The following is a 22,196-nucleotide window of genomic DNA, read 5'->3' as shown; positions in this document are numbered from 1 at the left end:
AGCTTTCTAACTAAGTATATATATATAAACCAACATAACTTTTTTTAATCAACCGATCAAATTCAAATGTTTAACGACCATATTGCATTTATGAAAGTTAAAAATGAAAAATTTCAAGTACAACAAAGCAATTCCCATTAGAAAAACAGCAAAACAGAAGAACTTCTTCAGTGCAAACATTATAATAAATTCTATTTTCAAAAATTGAATGACCATAAAACTGTTGCATCATGTGATGCTTCGTGTGGGACAACTTTCTTAAAGCTTCTTAAAACAGATTTTTAATACAAAAATTTTAATTTTGTACTAAAAATTTGTAAGATCAAACTTCTAATTTCAATTTATTTAAATAGGTTATTGAATTTGCCGCCCATCTCATTAAAGTTTCGTTTGGGACGACTTTCTTACTGCTGCTTAAGGCAATTATCTAGTAAAAAAATTAATTTTTTTTTTACAAAAAAAACTGCCTTAAGAAGCAGTAACAAGTCATCCCAAATGAAACCTAAATCCTGATTCTGCCATTGTATGTATATTATGGAACATTAGATTGATCCTTAACGACCATATCGCACTTATTAAAGTCAACAATGAAAATTTTCAAAGTACAACAAATCAATTCCCATCAGAATAACAGCAAAACCGACGAACTTCTTCAGTGCAAACATTATAATAAATTTTATTTTCAAAAATTGAATGACCATAAAACTATTGCATCATCTAATGCTTCGTGTGGGACAACTTTATTAATGCTTCTTAAAGCAACTTTTTAATACAAAATTTTTAATTTTGTACTAAAAAACTGTTTTAAGAAGTAAGAAAGCTGTCTCAATGAAGCATAAGGCTTCGTTTCAGATGGCTTTCTTTCAGCTTCTTAAAGCAACTTTCTAGTACAAAATTAAAAAAATTTGTACTAAAAAGCTGCTTTAAGAAACATAAAAAAAGTCGTCCCTAACGAAGCCTAAATCAAAGACAAAAACAGGTGAGAATTGAAGAGCAGATTACTCAGTTTTGGTGTTTACCTGTGCTGGGTCTCAAAAGTCGAACTGGTGCTGCTGGAATGCGATCCCACCACTCTTTAACTCTTCGTTTAATCTTATCGTTACTCTTCTTCCTCAAAGGCATCTCTTGTGTGAATGCGTCGAGAAGCATTAGCTCTACAAGAAGCTTGAAAGGTAGAAAGGCAATCGCTAAAGCCATTACAATCATGGCAATTACAACTCTGTCAGTAGCCTGAAGATAGGAATGGAGAATTTGATGAGAGTTCAAACAGTTACAGGAACTGCAGGTTCTTCATGAAAATTAACAGTTGAAATATGAATAAATTCCTTTGTTTAAATGGTGAGACATAAAAAAAATGATTTTTTTATTAATATTTTGATATCTGATTGTTAAATGTGATGAGTTGAAACATAAGGAATACGTATGATAAGAAAACAGAACCTAAAGAATGGATGGTTGGGCTAGAAAAACTAGCATGGAAGTTTCAAGCTAGGAAATGGATTCAACATAATATACACACACATACAACTCTTAAAGGGGCAAAATATTTTTATAAGATGATCAAAATAACCAAAAACATGAAATTGTATAAAATTGATAAAAATGAAGTTCAACTGCCTTTTAAAAAGATACATGAACTTAAAGCTATAAATTTGACTGAGGCACTTTTTAAAATTTGAAAATTTATGGGTGATGTTAAATTATTTTAATTAATTATCAGCATTGTTAGTTGTATCACAACTATTTGTGGTTGGCTTCATCCTGTTAGGACTTGAGCACCCAAATCAGCGAACAAACAGTAAAATTCAGCAAACCAACAAATTTTTTTGATAAGAAAGAAACACAAACAAGCAAGATATAATGGTCCTCTTACGAGAGGACATTCTCTCCCAAACTCTAGATGCCGCTAAAATCCCTTACAAAAGCAATGGATAGCAAGAACACTCACAAAATCTGCATGAAGAAAAGAAAAATACAATAAAAAGGTCTAATATAACTCTCCCTATTTCACCCCCCCTAAAATCTGAACTTACTCCATGTTTTCCCCCCACATTCTCCTTTGATAATTGATCCACTCCTTCAATTCTCCACCCTTTCCAACCTCCTATTCAACTTGGCAGTTGCTCCCCTCACCTGGGCCCTTATCCTTGACCACCTGGCCTTCCTGCCCTATTCTAAGCGCCGGCCTGCTTGGTTGAGCTGGCCCTATTTCAAACTGGCTGTAATGAATGGATCTGCTTAGCCGATCTATCAATACTCCTCCCCGCCCGGTGCAAGTGATCCAACTGTAACTAAAGATTGTTTATTAAAGATTGAGAAAATCATTGGTAGTATGATTTGTTCAGACAATAGAAAGGTTGTATTGACTATTTTTGTGTTGGAAGGTGTGGCAGAAGGATGGTGATAAACTCAGCATAGAGAGAAATTTGGATTGATGCCTATCACTACATTTTAATGGGATGATTTCATACGGGTATTTAGAGACTGATTTATTCCTCCATCAGTAAGATTAGCATCTCAAGACAAATTCTTCAATTTGACTCAAGGTTCAAAGAAAATCATGCAATACGTGGTAGAGTTCACTTCACTATCTAGATATGCACCTCACTATGTCAGTACTTAGGAAGAGAAATATCATAGATTTTTGAATGTCTCAGGAATCAATTGAGATTATCATTGACAGACTTTGATATAAGTGAATTCTTAGTTTTAGTGGAGAGAGCGAGAAGAATTGAAAGTGAGTTGAATTTTTTTAAACAAAGTTTGGAACAACAGGTAGACAAACGAAAGATTTTCAAGAAGGATGATCAATTTAGAAATAAGAAGCTCAAATTTGACAGCACGCTAGAACAAGCTCAGTCTGTGATAATTGTGGGAAAAGGCATTTTTGTCAGTGTCTTGTTGGTAATGTAAAGTGTTACAGATGCAGAGAATTGGGACATCACAAGATGGACTACCCTTTGAAGAAGAGAAGCAATGCATGGCCATAGGAATATCCAAAACTTGGACAATATCAGAGATATTTGGAAGGCAATAAGGCAGGATTGTGACACCGATTTGGTGATAAATTAAAATCAAACTCAGTCTGAGTCAAAATTAAATCCCATTGCCTGATGTTTTTCCTGTCAAAGGAACGCAGCAAATTTTACAAACTCCTGTTAACAATCTCTGTTTGATCGTCAGTTTTGGGGTGATCACTCGAACTATGAATTAAAAATTTGACAGAAAGTAAAATATTATTTTAGGATTAGATAAAGGTATGTAAAATATTTTTGAGTGTAAGATTTAAGATCTTAAGATTTTGACTATGCAAGGAGAATCTAATGCTATGTGAAAAAAGTAGTTAGTGATATTAAAAATATTACGAAAGATCTGCTTGGAGTATTAAAAGGAAAAAAACTTTAATAATAAAAATAGTTGATGGTGAAATTAAAATGTAGAAGAAAAAATAAAAAATAAGAAATTTTATTCTAAAAATTGTTTGAATGTAAAAGCTGGAAAAATTTGTTAGAAGGTCGGATTTCGGTCCGTTCTGAATCTGGTTAGCCCAAACATGATTCACTTAATAAATGAGTCAATAATGTGTACCTGAACCCAGAGGGGGTGCACATGCCCCCTAAAAAAAATTGCGGACTTAATTTTTTAAGCGATTTTTGCCTTGATTCGTTCGTTCAAATGCTCTGCTCCTTTTCGAGTCTCAACCTCTTGTCCGATCTTGATACACACACTTTTCCTTTGCCTCTAGTGTAGACTCGCAGACTTTCGGCCCCTTTTGCTCGGCCTTGACCTTGACTCCAAATTCCCAAACGCATGCGGTCGTAGAAGTCGACCTTGTCCACAAGTTGATCCAGGTATTGAGTTTTTTTTTTGTTTGATTAATAGTCGACCTCGTCTATTGATGGATCAAAGCATTTAGGCGTTCTTCCCATTACAACTGAAGCAACTATTTTTTGTGTTTTTAAGGGATATTTAACTCATCAATCTTATTTGTGCTGTTTATTATCAAGATTTTGTTTATTTGGTTGCTCTTAATCAAATAAACTTTACACTTCTGCTACTTGGAAGACGTTTGCTTTTTATTTCTTTTTTGATTATTTTATCTCATTTTCCGTTTCATCGGGCTTGTTATGTGATAGAAATGTACCCCCTCAAACTTAAGGGAAAATTCTATAAGATGGTAGTGAGGCCTGCAATGTTGTATGGTGCTGAATGTTGGCCATTAAAAGAGAAGCATAATACTAAGTTAAGTGTGGCAAAGATGAGGATGCTCAGGTGGATGAGTGGCTTTACACTTAGAGATAGGATACGAAATGAGCATATACGTGAAAAGGTTGGAGTAGCTCCAGTAGAAGATAAGATTAGAGAGAGTCGCCTTAGATGGTTTGGTCACATAAAATGGCGGCCTTCCAATGGCCCGGTTAGGAGAGTAGAGGTATTAGATTTGACTTATGTTAAGAAAGGTAGAGGCAGACCTAAAAAGACTTGGTTAGAAAATATTAGGAATGACCTTTCTTTATTAGATTTAAACGAAAATTTGACCTTTAATAGGACACAATGGAGAAAAAGGATTCATGTAGCCGACCCCACGTAGTGGGATAAAGGTTTGATGTTGTTGTTGCATCTTCCCTCAACATATCATTTTTGTGATTCCCCCTTGCTTCCGATGGAGCCGCCTTAGCTTGATTCTTCAACATATGTGTCATCATCTCCTCGAGATTTCCATACCCTTTACTCGATTCCTCCCTAGGAATATGTTATAGGGGAAGCATTTTCTCTTCTCCCTCCACAATCTTCATCTCCTGATCTTCCCTTTGCCTTATCGGATAAGAATTTTCCCCACTTTCTTGGATGGTGACGGCTTCCTTTGCCTTCGACAACATCGTTTTGGGTTGGCCCTTGAGCAACTTCTTCAACATTTCCTCCAGGATGAAAAATTTTTCATCGATCTTCTCATGGATGAGAATTATTTTTCAAAATCTGAATTTTTTTCTACAAAATCTAATTTCAATTGACTGATCTCTCCTTCCAAAACTTATATCTTTCTCCCGGCCATAGGTACCCCAAATCGATGCTCTGATATCAATTTGATAGAAAACGCTTGTACGAACAAGAATTTCCCTCGTTAAATTTGAATTTCAGCTCTTGCAAAAACAGATTGGAGAATAATTTGGAAGAAATAACTAGAAATAAACCATTTAATTGACAAAAGACAGAAGAAAACAAACAAGATACAATAGATCCTCAACTGGAGAGGAGAACATGTCTCCCCCAATCTCTAGCGGGCAACTAGAGCCCAAACAAACCCTAAGAACTCTCCAAATTTCAGTAAAATACAATATACCTAACCCTAGGTCTACAATACTACTTAAAGCATTCAAAATTCGCAAAATACCCAAAACAACCATCCTAATTTGAATTTCCCTCCTAATCACCCCCTAAATTCCTTCTTTAATTACTATTGGACCCCACGTGTAGAGGGGGCGGGAGTTACTGGGCGGAACACCCGCATGTATGAGCAGAGCAGGCGTCTGCCTGTTTGAGCGGAAGGAGCTCCGTAGCCCTTTGGCCGGTCCAGGAGGGACCGGCCCAACAAAGATTGGTCCAGGAAGACCGGTCTAACATAATGATTATCAACATTAGCCTGATCCAGTTTTTTAAGTGTTGTTTAAGATGTTAAATCTAATCTGAAATGACTCTCTAAACAAAAGCTTCTCTCTAAAGAGAAAAAAGACTTATTTATAACCAATCATAAAGCTAATGAGAACACAAATTATCAAACAACTCCTATTTAAGAAAATAAGGAAAACAAGAAATAAAACAAATTAAAGAAACCTATATATTGACAGCTCTACCTATATAACTTAGAGGTTTAAAGACTAATCAAATAAACCCTTATCAGCTTCAATCTCTGTAAGGTCCAAAAATTATCGTAACTGTTGATTGTTAAAACTAAGCTAGCACATTGCATACAAGACAAATAAAAACTTGTGCATCATGTGTGGCATGGTTTCAACAGTACAAAGAGGAAATTAAGATTCAATCCTGTACTATTTACTTGAAAGTGATTTGAAATAGTTGGGCAAAATAAATACTAGCATGCCAAGTGTTAATATAGATGACAATTCTTCCTCTCTAATCCTTCTATAGCAAGCAGCTAATTCCACAAAGTCTAAATGGAAAGACTGAAAGTTCCCAAATACAATGATTACATTTTTATTTTTTAGATGCATGAGGAATTGTACCTCCAAGAAAATTAATTTTACAAAAATTTATTTACCATTTGTGCAATCATCCAAATATTCTATTTTATGAACTAGTTATTTGATCAGGAAATAAACCTGTGGGGCGGCAGCAAGCAAAAGAGATCTTAATTTAAGTAAAACCACATTCCCAGTTTGGATATAGGCCTCTAGCTGTGATATAGCTTCCTGCAATGTCAGAAGTTGCTCAACAGCATTTTTGCTCGGGGGAGGAGTGACTTGAAAAGCTTTCATTCGTTGTATCTTCTTTCGGTATTTATTCCAAAGCATGAGAACTGCAAGATAAAAGAAAATGGAAGGAAATATGTACTTGATCCAATCCCTGGAATTAAAAAACAATTTGGTCAAGATGTAGCAACAAACACTACGAAACGTAAGGCTCAGATGTTTAATCAGATTCTTCTTACAAAACTAGTAATAGCTGCAAGATGCAGAAATCATGGCCGAAAAAAGGTTAATTTTCCATTCATGACAAGAAAGAACTGAAAAAAAAAGCAGCAAGATGCAATATAGTGAACATCAATCCATTATTAAAATACTAAAATACCAAAATATCATCTATGCACATGTCAATTTGCCTACAACCGCTGAAATTTGCCTTAAAAAAAGGGTGGAGCATTATTTCAAAGTTTCTCTGTTTTTCATGTGTCAACCGTGCCAATATAGATCATTCAATTGTGTTAAACATTCCTCTCCAAGAAATACAATTATTGTACCGTTTTCACTCAGACATGTTAATTCCTTGATAGGGATAAGACCACGTCAAGTCTGAAAAAGAACTCCTGAATTTCTAGTGTGGACTGACTCAAACTCATGCAAAATTGATTTGTCTTCTAAAACATGATGCTCGATGCAGACAGCAGAACAATGACATGACATAGCAGACACAAAACACTTAATATGTTTTAAATTATAAGGCATGAATGAAGGGTTGGAGATGATATGTGATAAATATAGCTAATATGAGAGGAAATATAGAGTTTGATAAAGTTAGATTTATTAAAAGTGAAGATTACCTTTAATAAAGATGAAGACCTTGTTATGTATGGAATCTGATTGTGTTGATCAATTTAGTTATTTTGTTGTCTCGAATCTCAAAGCTTGTTGTGTTTGTGTGTGCGTTCGTGTGTGTGTGTGTGTGGGGGGGGGGGTTCACCTTCTGCTTGGGTTCAAAAAAATTTTTTCCCATATAACGCCCCGGCACTACGTACTCGAGTGCCCTAATGCTGTGTTCCCGAGCGACAATATAGATACATGCCGCAGCGGTGTTCACATACAATGTTGAATGACAGAGAGCAGAGTGCTGCAACAGTATAGGCACGCGCTGCAGCGGTGCAAGACAGAGGCTTGAGCGTCGTAGGGCCCCAAACTGGCGCTGCAGTGTTCCGAGACGGATTAGACGGTTTTCTTTCTCGTTTTAGTTATTTTACTTGACTTTCTCTTGTATTTTGAGTGTGTATACATTAAGAACGTTGTATGTAAGTAGAGAAGTAAGGAGAGAGTGAGAGAGAAGAGAGATATATACTTATTTCTCCCAATTTTCATAATTGATTTCTTGGTGTGATGTGGCTCCATAGTTTTTTCCCTATTTTGAATTTTTCCAAGTTAAATCCGGGTGTCCTTTAATTTTTCATTGCTTTTACTTACTTGTCTGTTTCTTCATTGTGGTGTTTACTCCTCGCCATCTCCCCAACAACTGGCATCAAAGACAGGTTATTTAGATCAAGTGGGAGTAATGGCAGACAAAGCAAGGTACAAGATGAAGTTTAATGGTTCGAATTTCGCATTCTGGATGATGCAAATTGAAATTTTGTTGTGTCAGAAGAAGTTGTATTTACCATTGGAAGGAATCACCAAGAAGCCGAATTCTATGACTATGGAGGAATCAAAGGTTCTTGACCGAATTGCACTAGGTTTAATATGACTTTCACTTTCCTCATTTATTGCATTCAACATGGTAAATGAGAAGACTACATTCGATCTCATGGCCGCACTGACCAAGATGTATGAGAAGCTATCGACCTCAAACAAAGTGCTCTTGATGAAGAAGTTATTCAATATGAAGATGTTGTACGACACTCCAATGGCGAAACACTTAAATAATCTAAACACTGTGATTAGTCAATTGTGTTCAGTTGGCATCAATTTTGAAGATGAGGTGAGAGCATTGTTGTTGTTATTTTCATTGCTAGAAAGCTGGGATGGGTTTGTTACTATTGTGAGTAACTCTTCAGGAAATTCAAAGTTAAACTTTGAAGGCATTATGGGGTTAGTGTTTAATGAAGAAGTTCGTAGGAGGAAAAATGATGAATATTCAAATTCTGCTCTAAATGTTAAAGCAAGACTGCAAGAGGAAGGGTTTTTTGAGAGAGGTCCAAACAGAGGGACGTCTAAATCCAAGAGAGAAAAGCCTACTTCAGGTAGAAGAAAAGTTGTGTGCTGGAGCTAGGGAAAGTCACTTGAAGGAATGTACAGTTCCAAAGAAGGGCAGTGGTCGAGGTCAAGACAAAAATTATTCTGCAGATGTATCTACAAAAGAATGCCGGTCAGATTATTTGATTTTAACTCTGGACAATTTTGAATCTTGGGTGATATATTCAAGTGCTTCTTTTCATGCAAGTCTTAGCAAGGAGGCATTCAAGAACTATACTCAAGGTGACTTGCGTAAAGAGTATCTCGGGGACAATAAGCCCTGCAACATTGTTGGATAGGGAGATGTTGATATTAGAATGCCAAATGGATCAATTTGGAGACTCAAGAATGTTAGACACGTTCCTTGTCTGAAGAGAAGTTTAATTTCTATGAGTCAGCTAACAAACTCAGGCTATGTGACATCATTCACATAAGATACATGAAAGGTGACAAAAGGGGCTATGGCTATAGCTTGTGGAAGTATTAAAGGCAACCTATACGTTATCAATAGAAGACCATATTCTATACGTTCATGTTAAACCTTAAAGGTCTATAATAAGAAAAATTAATTAATAAAAGCATAAAACCAACTTGAATATGATCCTCTGTCAGCAACTAACAAAGTCGACAAGGTTCAGTAAATAAAATGCAATTCCCTATAATCACCCCGATGATGTTGAACGCAGGTCTCAACCATAGGGGTTCACAAACACTTAAAAATGCTTCCCAAATGCTCGAAAATCTAAAACTCCAAAAATTTCAAAACCTGAAACATTTAAAATTGAAATAAATCACCAAAATGCTTAAAAGCAGAACCTATCCATCCTCCGTAATAGTTTGTCGAGGTGAATAAATTCAAATATCACTTCGACTCACAAAAAGCTAATATCTGGTCGAGAATATCACTAGGGTTCATTCTCAAATAATCTCTTGCAAGCAAAGACGTGACATGTGTCAAATGACACTGCAGGTAAACGGTTATGACTGGGACCCTCTGAACCGAGTGATTTTGCCGCCAAATGGCACCACTAAATTACGTTAATAGCAGAGCCAATAAATTCCGCAATGGCACTAAATCTTTGAGATATGAATCAATATGACACAAAGCTCTCTGTCAGCTAAGGTAGATTCAAATTTGACCTCTTAGACAAATACTCACACCCTAGGTCTACAAGGTACTATTGGACGAAGCAACCCATGGTTGTCGACAATGATCCTTCTATCAGGTTGGGTCGATTAGCTACTCTGACTAAGTAGAGCAGGGACCACGATAGCCCGAGACGATGGAACCATGGGATTTTGATCGGGTCCATCATCCATTCCTCCACCATCTGCTTTAAGTGCAAGATGGTGAAATGTTCAATTTTAAAATTTAAATTTTCAAATCCCAAACCAAGCTGCTACTATACGCTGGATATCACTTATCTATGGATACGATGTATTAATTGACGACTGGCCTTAATCGAAAGTTCTCTCTCGTTATCGGGAGTAGTAATTAACTATAGGGCTTGCGCCTAAAGAAAATCAGAACCCAGATCACAAAGTCCTCGCAAAATGAGGGCGAAATTTCTAGACAGTGTTCTATCTACAAACTCAATCTACCTTCTAAAAATTTACCTCGGAACATAATCCGTTAAAACTCCCTAAAAGAGGGGAGTCCGGGGCGCGAATTTTTGGAGACCACATACTATAATTTGTTTTGATTTGTTATAAAGTTAACTTGCGAATTTACCGGCCCAATAATCAGATCTTTATATCATTCTCAAGCTCAAGCTCAAGCTCAGGCAACCTTTTAGAACAGATCAGGCACTGTAGCCTTTGAGCAACTCAAGCAGGTCTGCCAAGAGTACTTTCGATGGGTCTAAGTTAATAAGTTAATAAAACAGGCCAAGATAATGCCCAAGCTTAGTTGTTAAATAGATTGGATCATTCTGATATCCGGTTTTATAATGTACAAATTGCAATTCAACCTAGCTATTTAAATTAACAGCCAATTTATCAATTTTATCATAAAGAACTTATTGAAATTCATATCAAATGCCGATTTTAAACATAACTGTGCAGAAGACAGCATGGATAAAATACCTCATGCTGCTTATGGGAGGCTTTCAATATCCTATGCTAATATATGCCAAATAATTGTGTTTAATAGACCATAGATAGTATAAAGCAAGTTTTCCATAGAAACTAAAGCCAGTTTTTGAAAAGTTAAATAGGAGAAAAAAGGTAGAGCTTTAAAATCATTTCTACTTGTATGGATAAAGTTGGCTCATGATATAGTGAAAAGCCTATATATTAGTACACAGAATTATAGTTCAATTGAGAAAACCTAGAGGTTTTAAATCATTCCTGGCTATTATTCCATCTGTTTTATAGCTTCTTTGCAAGTCCTTCAGTAACAAAGCAACGTAAGACATAAAAAATGCTTAGTTTTATGGTAAACCAGGATAATAGCAATGACTTATAATTATATACATTGATTACGCTTTGTAGGAACAACAAATTAGATCATCTTTTACATGATACTACAAAACTATGTTCAAATATCCAACTTTTTGAACAGTTTAATGCATAGTTAAAAGAGCGGAACAGTAGCAAATGTAAGCTAATCTCAAGCAACAAAAACAAATTGTTAAACCACAGCTAAATTTTACAAAATAAGAGTACGATAAAAAAACTGCTGGATCAATTAAGACTTATCAACATTAAAGGTTAAGACAAAATCCCAAATGAGCTTTAGTAGAGCTTTTAATAACGGGGATATCATTCACTGCTGCAAGCTGTCAAGCCACCAACCATATGACCTAGAATACTTAAATTAAAATTGCTTCCTTAAGCAGTTTAAACCCAATTCCATAAAATAACAATACTACAACTTACAATCAACAAACTGATGTGATACCACATGCGAAAGGAGCTTGTTAAGAAATTTTAAGAATCATTGACAATGAAATCTCAATTAATAACTTATTGAAATAACAAGCAAATTCATTAAAGATTCTTGATTTTCAACTCGCTTAGGCGAAGGAGTACATGTAGATTAACTAATCCTTGGAGATAAACAAAATAGTAGCAACGCTAAGAGCTATTAAACAACAATCCACCACTTAATAATGAGAAATTTCACCTTGGGGATTATTCACTCGACTACACTAGGCTTGGCGAGAGAAGATCTTGCAACTAGAATTGAGATCACCACTAGGAAGAAATTACGGGTCGGGTTCGGATCGGGTTTTCGGGTCGGGTCCAATATTGATAGGTCAAGTATTCATGGTAGCATTTTGTATGTGTATAGACTCAACTTTCAGCTTTTATATTGCTGAAGGATTTATTGCCAGTTTTGGTCGTCAAGAGAGTTCCTGATCAACTAAACAAACGAAAACCTCCGAAACAAATGGAAAAGTTGGACTTTAGACCATAATTAATAGAGAAAGATATGAGAGCTCTTTTCTGAAACACTCAAGTTTGTAGAGCTTTGGAATTCATAGATAAGACTCTGTATATCTACTCAATGTTGTATTTATTTAAATATGAACAGAAAAGGACACCATCCTTCTGTAAGCAATCATTATGAAAGTTCATCAAATATCAAAAATCATAAGATGCTTTGCTGTGAATGAATGGGATACTTAACAGAAAAGAAAATAAATATCACCTGTAAGTCACATATATGAGTAAAGCAATAAATGCTGACGACTTCAGACGATCTTCCCATTCAGCCAAAATAACAAGAAGCTTGCCCACTTCAATCATGGGATGGAGGAGTTCCTTCAATACAAGAATGTTTATTCAGCATTACTGTATTGAGCTTATGTCGATTATCGGCAACTGGTAAAAAATTTAAACCTTTGTCAATTGCTCTTAAGGGCTCGCTTTCAAAAGTTAAAATAGAGAATTGTTTTGTGCTACGGAAACCTAAAACCCTCTATTATGCGTTAAAAAAAAAAAATCATTAAAAGCAGTGAATGTTTCAGTCAACCTAACATAAAATCTCTCCTAAATTTAAGATTAATTAGTTTGGAAATGCTAGCATGTATTGTACAAAATAAAGTTGCTACTAAGGTGCACAAGATACTTCATAAGTGTGCACAGATTTCCTTCATGAATTTCAACACAAATCAAATTTACGGTTTGGCTGCTTCAAGAAAAGTGATGCATATGTAACAAATTACTGAACAAAATGATATTTTCCCCACACAAATTTCTTCATGGATTCTATTTCTAAGTATCACTACATTGCTGAAATTTTAAAAGACACGACATGACTTTTTCAATATTTCAATGGTTAACTTATTTCTTAGCATCTTCATGTCACAAATGATGTGAATCAATGAAGGAATTGCGTGCGGAAATTAAAAAGAAGCTTAATTAAAGCATTGCCAACACAAATTTATCACTAATAAAAATAAAGGATTAAATGTATTCTAGGTAATCAACTTGCTTAGGCGAAGAGTTGCTTTGAGATAACCAAACAATTCATGACATTCAAAGATAAAAGAACTACTTAAATGCTCATAATAAAAATCCCACGATTAATAATGAGAAAGTTCACCTCGAGCACCTTCTCACTCATTCACTCTTTGGCTTCTAGCGGAGGAGAAAGAACCACACGAAGATGGAGAGCACCACTACGGAAAAGGAGATGAAGGACTTTGTTACCGGAGAGGTAGCCGCCGGTGGAGGTGGTGGTGGTGGATGGCGCCCGGTGATTGTCCAAACGTAGTCTTGAAACTGGCGGTCGATGACGTGCACAAGTGATGGGAGAATCCGCTCCAAGTATTCACCAACTATGTCTTCGTGCTCAAATCCCGTGTCGAAAAACGGCGATCGGAGGATGTTGAGGCTTCCGTCGGAGTTGAACACAATCCCCCACTCAAATTCAGGATCCGCCATTCAACATTGAGGGGACGGGAAGAAGAAAAGGGAGAAGAGTTGGGCCGTGAGCTAGGGAAAGGCAAGGAGAAAATCTGAATTTCAAATTTTCTTGGTTGGGAGGGAGAAGTTTAGAACTACAAGTAAAACCAAGAGCTCGTCGGGGCGGGCTGTTGGGTATTTCGGGTGGAGCCTCTCCTAGGTCTCCTCTCTTTCTCTCAAGCTCTCAAGCAAGAAGACAAAAGAAAATCTCAGAAATTTTTATTAATTAAACATTAAGCTCATACAATAGAAGGAGACCCCTTTATAAAGGCCTCATTGACAGAAAATAACATGACTCAAATGCCCACCGGGCTACAACAAAGACTAAACCTTCATAAGGGCATAATAGTAAACTACGGCTTGAAATAAAAGATACATAGAAAAATAACATAAAATGACATGGCAACATCAGAAATATAAGCTCCCAATCGTAGCCGTCGATCTACGATTCCTTCGCCGGTAGACCTGCCTAAAATGTCTGTCGATGACCTCATCAACAAAATTCTAAGAATCCAACGTCAAGCTGAAAATCTAATTGTACTAATGTATTTACTCATAGATAAGTGCACAAAAACACATATCATTATTTCTTCATAGGCTCATTCATTTATAACTTCTTGTTTTTATTCATTAGAAGCTTCTGAAAGCATTTATTTTATAAAAGCATTTTACAAGTAATGCTCATTTTTTGGGGCCTCTGTTTAAATGATATTTAACATGGACATTCATTATAATATCTCAGTAAGTATCTAAGTCAAGCCTTCAAAGCAACATTAGTAAATACCTGCATGACAGCAAAGTTAGTCCCAATTCCTTCCATTTTCACCTGATCAACAGTTGCATTTGCAGCCTCAACACTTCCGGAGTGACAATATGATTCTTTTACAGCCAGCTCTAAAGAGGTTGTTTCACCAACGGTGATTAGAGGAATACTAAAATTGTTTTCTCCCTTCCTTTCTAGCTTCTCCAAAGATATAAATCCCATTATAACAAGCATATACGATGAAACTGACAAAACATGTGGACTTATATCAGATTTAAGCTCTATACAATTCTGTGTCTTAGATCTGGCTTGCAGAAGCTCCAAGTGGTTTGACAAAGCTTCAAGAATCATGTCCCCTTTAGGCAGTTTTTCTGCTAAATTAAAAGCAAGTATAGATTTAAAATCTGATAAACTGGTCCGGAAAGCTTCTCTCAGAGCACGATACCGGAAGATGCCAATTGTTGCCTTTGAAAGAGCTTCTTCTCGTTGAATCCCAGCAAGATTATATTTTCTAATAAATCTATGTGCATGCAATACTTCCTGAACTATTGACAACCAGTAATCTCTACGAGAGTGGCCTTTGAGTTCAGGAAACTCAAAATAAACAGGATCTGTTCTGTAAAGAATACAATTAGATATCTGGTCTAAGTTTTTGGTTAAGCAAGCTCACAGACCACTTGGAATGTGAAAATAATAATCGTCAATGCTACACTTACACATTTGTTGACTTAAACAAGACTGCCTTATCAAAGAGCCGAGCACCCAAAGGTCCGGTCAATTCAGGCTTTACAATCTGCTCTGAGTCCATTGCTAGGTCATAAACAACAGCTTTATCATGAGAACCTACTCCTAGGGACTCAAAATAAAGAGCATAGTTGGTCAATGTCAACCGTCCTGCATTGGCATTTAAATTACTCAGAAACTGTTATGAAACAAAAATTAATAGCATTAGTGAAGGTAATTCACTAGAAAATTATGCTTAACCAGGCCAAATAGATATTCCAATATGTTGTAGAACAGGTTGAGTAGGAATAACACCGGCCACATCTAATATAATTTCCCCATCAGCAAGATGAAGGCTTGAAGAAAGTGTTGATCCTATATGACCTTTTGATGCCTTGAGCACCCTAGACAAAGTTATAACAGTCAGAATCTGAACATGGGTTGACACTCATAAGTGCAAAAATCAAATAGATTCTCTTAAAATTGCTAGAGAAACAGGATTAAATTTTCACTTGAAAATCTTCTTGGACTTTGATGAGTATGTTTAATGGCATTTGTTACAGAATATCATTATTGACAGAAATACATTATTTCAATGTTGAGAAGTTGATGGCACATATGAAGTGCTCATGCAATTTGAATCTGTTTTGCCTAATAACTTATAAAGGATATTAGAGAGTTTACTAATGGCATTTGACTAAGTTTTGTAGAACAAGTTATTTTGAGTGCAATGCATTTGCAACGAGAAAGACCTCTTCAAAAGTTAAAGGAGATGCATTTATATTAAAAAGCTATCTTTCTTGATAAACTTTAGATGAATTTCCTGATATGAGTGATTGTTATAATGAAGGCAGAAGTCAATCTCATCATCTAAGAGATCATATCACAACAGCACACCATTATCGAGTGCATGGATGTCTTTAAGTGTTACTAATTCTCAAATATGAGGGATGATTAGTCGTTTAAAGGTTATATGGCATAGATACTCATGCGCTGCACATCTATGGATCTTAAAGATGGATATAGACGATTCAATGTTGAAAGGGCCTGTGAGCTTGAAAATAATTCTATCCCGTTGATTTACTGAGCAGATATAAGCAGGTAAATTATTCATATGTTCGTGTATTGGTGTATTTATCAGAATTGTGTTAACTTCACCAAATGAAGGATAATTTGTTTTACTATGGAAATTATCAAAAATAGGTAGTGTTACCAAATTAAGGATGAGTTTGCTACAACTGAATTGATTAGCTTTAATGGAAAGAAATTGCTTGAGAGTTAAATATAGATTCAATTATAGAAGCATTCGATGTGATGCAAACTCATAAATTACAACTTAGAAAGAATGCCAAGAAACCTTTGACAGTATTAATAAATATTTGTTAATCCCAACCATTCTTCCCACACCAATGTTGGTGAGTTCTCTTATATTGTACACAGTGGCATCAAAAGAGACCCTTAGAGCTTTTGCCAGTGCAACACAATGAGAAAGGCAAAGAAAATGTTCTCTATTATATCAGTAAGTTGGTAGGCACAAAAGTGCAGCATTCTCAAATAAAGAAGCATTGTTTGATGTTGATCTTTGTTGGTCCAAAACTTCGTCGTTACATGCTTTTTCATAGAATTACTTTAATAACAAAAATTAATTTGCAAAAGTTCTTGATGACAAGTACAATATTGATTGATCACATAGCTAGATGGGCAATGATATTCCTATAATTTGAAATTGCATATATTCCTCCAAAAACGATGAAAGGATAAATTCTCAAAATTTCTTTTGTCGTTGATTTATTCCACGTACATTCATTACTTAATGATGATTTGCTCGATGAGTGAATTCAACTCATTCATGAAAATGAGAAGTTACAAATCTTGGAACTGTATTTTGATCGAGCAACATATGTCAAACTTGCCCAACTCTCAAACTCCAAGTGCTCTAACCATCCTATTGCTCCAACGGTTGAGGATTTTGTTCTCTTCTGGAAGAGGAAAGATCGAAGCTATATGCTTGCAAATTTTCCACTCAAGTCTCAACATTCCCAAATAGAAAAAACTCTACATGCTGGGTTAGTAAATAAAAATAACAACAGTTTCAAAGTACTTAGATTAGTTAATTCATGTATCTGTTAAGATAAATCTACTGAGGAGAAAATCAACTACCATACTCCCTACCCAATTTTCAATAAATTGGCTATGTATATCCACGTGGATAACACTAAAGTAAAAAAAAATATTCTTATTTAGAATCAGGTGTAATAAGTAGAACTCAGACAAGGAGATTATTCACCCTCTCGAAAGGAAATGTTGCATCAACGCACGAACCCTCGCTCTCGCAAGCTCTTAAAGGTTCCCATTTTCCCTGAGGTAGATTGGAATTTAATTAACCAGATTTCCCCTGATAATCTTATCGATGTTTATTTAGTTCTGAGGTTCGGCTTCCTATGAGGGCAAGTCCTTATAGTTGATTATTACTTCTAACGCGTAGAAGAGCACTCTCGATTAAGGATGAAAGTACATTTAGACGTGCAATAGTTTTTAAATTTGGTTGTTGGGGATGGAGGTAAAGCAGATCAAGATCGTATGGTTCCATCACCATGGGTATACCATAGGTTTCAATCTACTAACACTAACAACCGTTGATTGTAGTGTCCGGGGAATCTGATTAGCAGCCATGAGTTGCCTCCTCTCGGAGATCTAGAGTAGACTGAAGTGGATACATATGAATTTTAGATTTGTTATGATATTGGGATTTACATATATTAGAATACCCAATAGTTGGTTTGGTTTGAGGTTTATAACTTCATTTAAAAGTTACCCATAAGTTTGAATTGAAGCGGGTCTTATGGCTTCTCCTGAAAGTAGCCTGGGTGTTTGAATTTGGTTTGGGACTTACAACTTTCAAAGTAGTCCTGAAAGTGGGTCTTATGACCTCTATTAGAGGTTGCCCAAGTATAGGTTAAAATTGGGTTTTACTGCTTCACTTGGAAGTAGCCCATAGAGGGGTTTAGCATTAGGTTGCTACCTAGAGATTTCCCCTAAAGTCAGACTTACGACTTCTATTAGAAATTGCAGGTAAACGGGTATTATAACCTAGCCTAAGCCCTATAGGCTAAGCTGCCCATTGGTTTAGGAAACATGCTAACTGTCGTAGGAAAGTTTTCCTTAACATTCTAGTTCAAATGGGACTTACGACATGCATTAGAGGTGGCCCATAGAGGGGTTTAGGGTTAGACTACTACCTCGAGATTTCCCCAAAAAATTGTCAAACTTACAACTTCTATCAGAAGTTGTCAAAAAGCGGGTCTTACAACCTAGCCCTATAGGCTAAGCTGTCCATCATTCGATGTGAATGAATTAGGGTTATTTTCCTAATGTATGGGACTTATTGCATCACTTAGATGTGGCTAGAGGAGCAGGTCTTATGGCCTCTATTAGAGGTTGCCTAAAGATTTTGGGTAGAAGTGGGTCTTATGACTTCTATTAGAAGTAGCCCGTATAGTCAGTGTATTTTATTTTGGAAAAGTTTTTCTCAATACCCTAATTGAGATGGGACTTACGACTTTTATTAAAAATGGCTCGGGCAGCGGGTTAGGGTTATGTTAGTTGTACCTAAAGATTTCCCTTAAAATCAATTTTATGGCTTATATTAGAAGTTGCCAGTAGAATTTCAAGTATTTATCGCTTCACTTAACGGATATACTTAATGAAATAGTTTACCCGTAAAATTTACTGCTTTTATTAGAAGTGATCTATAGGGCTTAGATTAATGAGGACATAGCTTTACACACTTTACTGTTTTGATACCGACATCAACATCTTGTTTTGCCAGCTTTGCTTCAATACTAGCATGCAGTCATTGTTGTTTTGACACTTACTAGCCAGTAATTGTTCTCTACTCTAGTTTTCAGTAGTGTATTTGTTATTTTGTACTTGTAGCTTTTCTGTTTTAGTAGTAGCTTTACTCTTTTTAGCATTAATTTTATTTATTAAATGCTAACTTTTGTTTACTTGTTTGCAGTTGTTCGTGACTAACAGTTTACAGGGGCTGGAACTTGCAGCTGCATAGGTTATAGTTTGTAGAGGTTTAGAGAGCTCACAAGTAGCTTGCATCTATATGTTATTGAGAGCCGGAGGGTGCTGAGAGTTTAAGAACTTTCTTAGAGAGTTGTTTGCTTTGTTCAGAGAGTTGTTGTTGGAGAATTGTTTGTAGTTTGTAGTTTGTACTTAGGTTGGATAGTAGAAAGCATTCATTTATGTTGTTTTATTTGATTTTTTAATTAATTAATTAAGTTAGTTAATTAAACTTGAGTTTTAATTAAAGAATTAATTGCTCATTTAATTAGTTAAAGTTTAATTTCAATTTAAAATATACTGTTCGACTCGTTAAAGTTTTACATTTTAAATTCATTTTAAAATTACATAATTATGTTGTTTAAATTATTAATTAGGTTGGTTGCTTGATTAATTTAATTAATCTTAAAGGTTTAAACCCAATTTGAGAGGAGCCGAAATCGAGAGCTATCGAGAGCGACCGGGAATTCCTATGGTAAGTGAGCGTAAGCCCCTCTTTTGTTTCTTTGTTCCTTTTACACGACTAAGGTGGCAGTTGCTTAGTGACATGGGGGCTATTGTGGTCGGTGTATGGGGCCGATCAGCTGTTTGCAGGTCAACAAAGATCAAATGGCATCAATAAAATATTAATAATGAACAACATGCTTGCTTAGTTAATGAAACTCCTACATAAATAGAAAAATAAAAGTCAGGTGATTTATCCAATAACTTGTCAAAAGAACAAAAAAAAACCTCTGCTGAAGAAAGTCATAGAAATAGTAATTTGAAATAAATTTCAAAAGGTCAGCATACTTATTTATGCTTTTAAGGTACTTTTCATATATGATAAAATGAAGTCGCCCATCGGACGAGCTTGTTAATGCATCAAAGAGGTTGTGGACAGTGATCAAATCAGCTATGGAAGGACATGCAGGGGCTACTCGAGCAAAAGCTTCCAGCCCAACAGATTTTTTTTCATCCACCTGATGAGAAAATTACAGAAATAAAAAAGTAAAAGTCATCCAAACCCAAACTAAAGAAACTAAAAAAATAAATAAATAAATAAAAGAAATAAGACTAACCTGAACAGCCACATTTGTAGAGTTTATATAGAAAAGTGATTCTCCATCCTCATCATCATCTCTAGGATGACTGGTAGAAAAAGATTCCTATAGTGATAAAAAATGTATTCAGTAAATACAATACTTCATGATATCCAAACGTGTAAGCTTATGCATCATAGAATAAGATAGCAAGTAGAAAAATGTATAAATTTCAGATGTACTGTATCATCTAAGGAAGCAAAATACTTGCAAAGCCTAAAAGTTCAGAACAAAAATATTAAGTCTCACTTTTAGCAAAGATTCAGTCCCTGTACCAGGAGCTTCCCAGGCAAGCATCATATCAAATGTCAAGCGATAAAAATCCTTATCAGCCATGTGATCAAGGCATTTAATCATCACATTGAGCGCCTTATAAGAACAATACTCTAAAAGATTTCTAGCATACAGAGATGGCGGAAAAGCATGGTCAGGCAGCTCGGTCTCAAAACACTGCTGCAACTTTTCTGTCAAAATATGAAGGACCGTGAAAGTGATTTTTTTCTAGATTGTTAGCAATCAAAACGAGTTTAATCAAGTGACAACAAAGCACATGGATAAAATTGAATCCAAAAAACAATCTTCACATAATGATGGCTATGGTGTTCCAATTAGAGGAATAAGTACATTAGTTTATATTTTCGCCAGGGGGGTGCAGCAGCGTTCGGCCAAAAGCAAATTCGAACGTGTCACGTCACCCAGGGCCCTGTGCATTCGGGTGATGTGGCGCGTCCGTATTCGCCTCCGAACCATCCGGACACCACACGTAATAATTTAGGGAGGGGGGACCCACAACACATACCTATGGCAAGTTTCGAACCCCAGACCTATTGGTTGATCAAGATGAGATGCATAACACATGCATTCTAACTTTAAGCAACCAGAAGAGAAATAAACCCACTTGAATAAGTCCTCTTACATCCAGCTCCTTTCTTTAGATTGCCCTCCTCTTTGCAAGCGCTATAAGAACCACAACCAAATAACAGGAAAAAATAGCTGTAGGAAAACCGCTAGTTTTACTAAAAAAACCACCCCGTACACTACATTAATCGTTGCATCGCCTTCATATGCAAGCCATCGAAAATCCCAAGGAAATAAGCACGCCAATAAAAATCAGATATCCACATCTTCATAAGAACCTATATAGAAACGTCTAATCCGCCGAAAAAATCAACCGGAAATTCCGCCGGAATTATACGAATTGTTTCGCCCTTAACATTTGCATGCTTGATAGTACGTTGGAAACATAAAAATGCAATCTTACAGTAACCAGCGATCAAATAAATTGAAAAAACCAGGCCCAGAACCAAATTAAAAAGAAGAGGAAGGAGAAGCGCAGAGGGAGTTACTTCGAACAACGAAAGACAACGGAGTTGGCGATGGGGGACAGCTGCGGTATAGGATTTGTGACTTCTGCATCGGTATTATCTTTCCTCCCGCCAAATAGGGCTTTTAAAGACTTCTGCCGTAGTAAGTTCTCCAATATCCCCATCCGTCGACTGCTTTCCATTCCCGGAGCCGGCAAGCAGATCGCACCGGTGATTTCTCTTTAGTAATATCGTAAAGAACCGGAGCCGGTTACCCTAGGATAAATTGTTGTGTGCGGAGCCCGAGTCCAATCTGAATTGGTCACTTCTTTTTTTTTTTTTTTTTGTTATTTGCTCGATGTTATCGGGTATTTTGGGTACTAGATGATATAGCGCATTCTAAGTAACTCCGGACCATCCGGTATTCTTACAGGATAATTTCTTCTAACATAGACAAAGCTCAGGTGGGACCAAGAAATTGCAATGTGGGACCGTCACAATTATAGACCAGTGGGGGATTTATATATATATACTATTTAATTTCATTATATTTACGCATCAGATATCTAAAATTTTAAAATTACATGTCTACCATATATAATAAATATATGAGTGCATGGAATGAAATATTAAAGTTTATACACTGATAGGAGTGATAAGAATGAAA

The 22,196-nt window shown here is 35.9% G+C and overlaps 1 protein-coding gene across 1 annotated transcript; it reads right to left on the bottom strand.

Annotated features, from left to right (window-relative positions):
- Positions 1–547: 547 nt before the first annotated feature.
- LOC110099625 lies at positions 548–21,876 on the bottom strand. The gene is made up of 10 exons (XM_020826827.2): positions 21,572–21,876; positions 20,475–20,709; positions 20,205–20,291; positions 19,936–20,105; positions 15,334–15,476; positions 15,066–15,243; positions 14,371–14,965; positions 12,328–12,440; positions 6,339–6,582; positions 548–1,230 (listed from the first exon to the last, which is right to left on the bottom strand). Exons 1-10 carry the CDS (start codon positions 21,730–21,732, stop codon positions 1,003–1,005), a joined length of 2,154 nt encoding a protein of 717 aa, XP_020682486.1. The 5' UTR covers positions 21,733–21,876; the 3' UTR covers positions 548–1,002.
- Positions 21,877–22,196: the final 320 nt, after the last annotated feature.

This window comes from Dendrobium catenatum, unplaced genomic scaffold, assembly GCF_001605985.2.
Source record: "Dendrobium catenatum unplaced genomic scaffold, ASM160598v2 fragScaff_scaffold_247, whole genome shotgun sequence".
Lineage (NCBI taxonomy): Eukaryota > Viridiplantae > Streptophyta > Magnoliopsida > Asparagales > Orchidaceae > Dendrobium > Dendrobium catenatum.
Note: the sequence above shows the minus strand (reverse complement) of the source record. Positions and strands in the feature narration are given on the sequence as shown.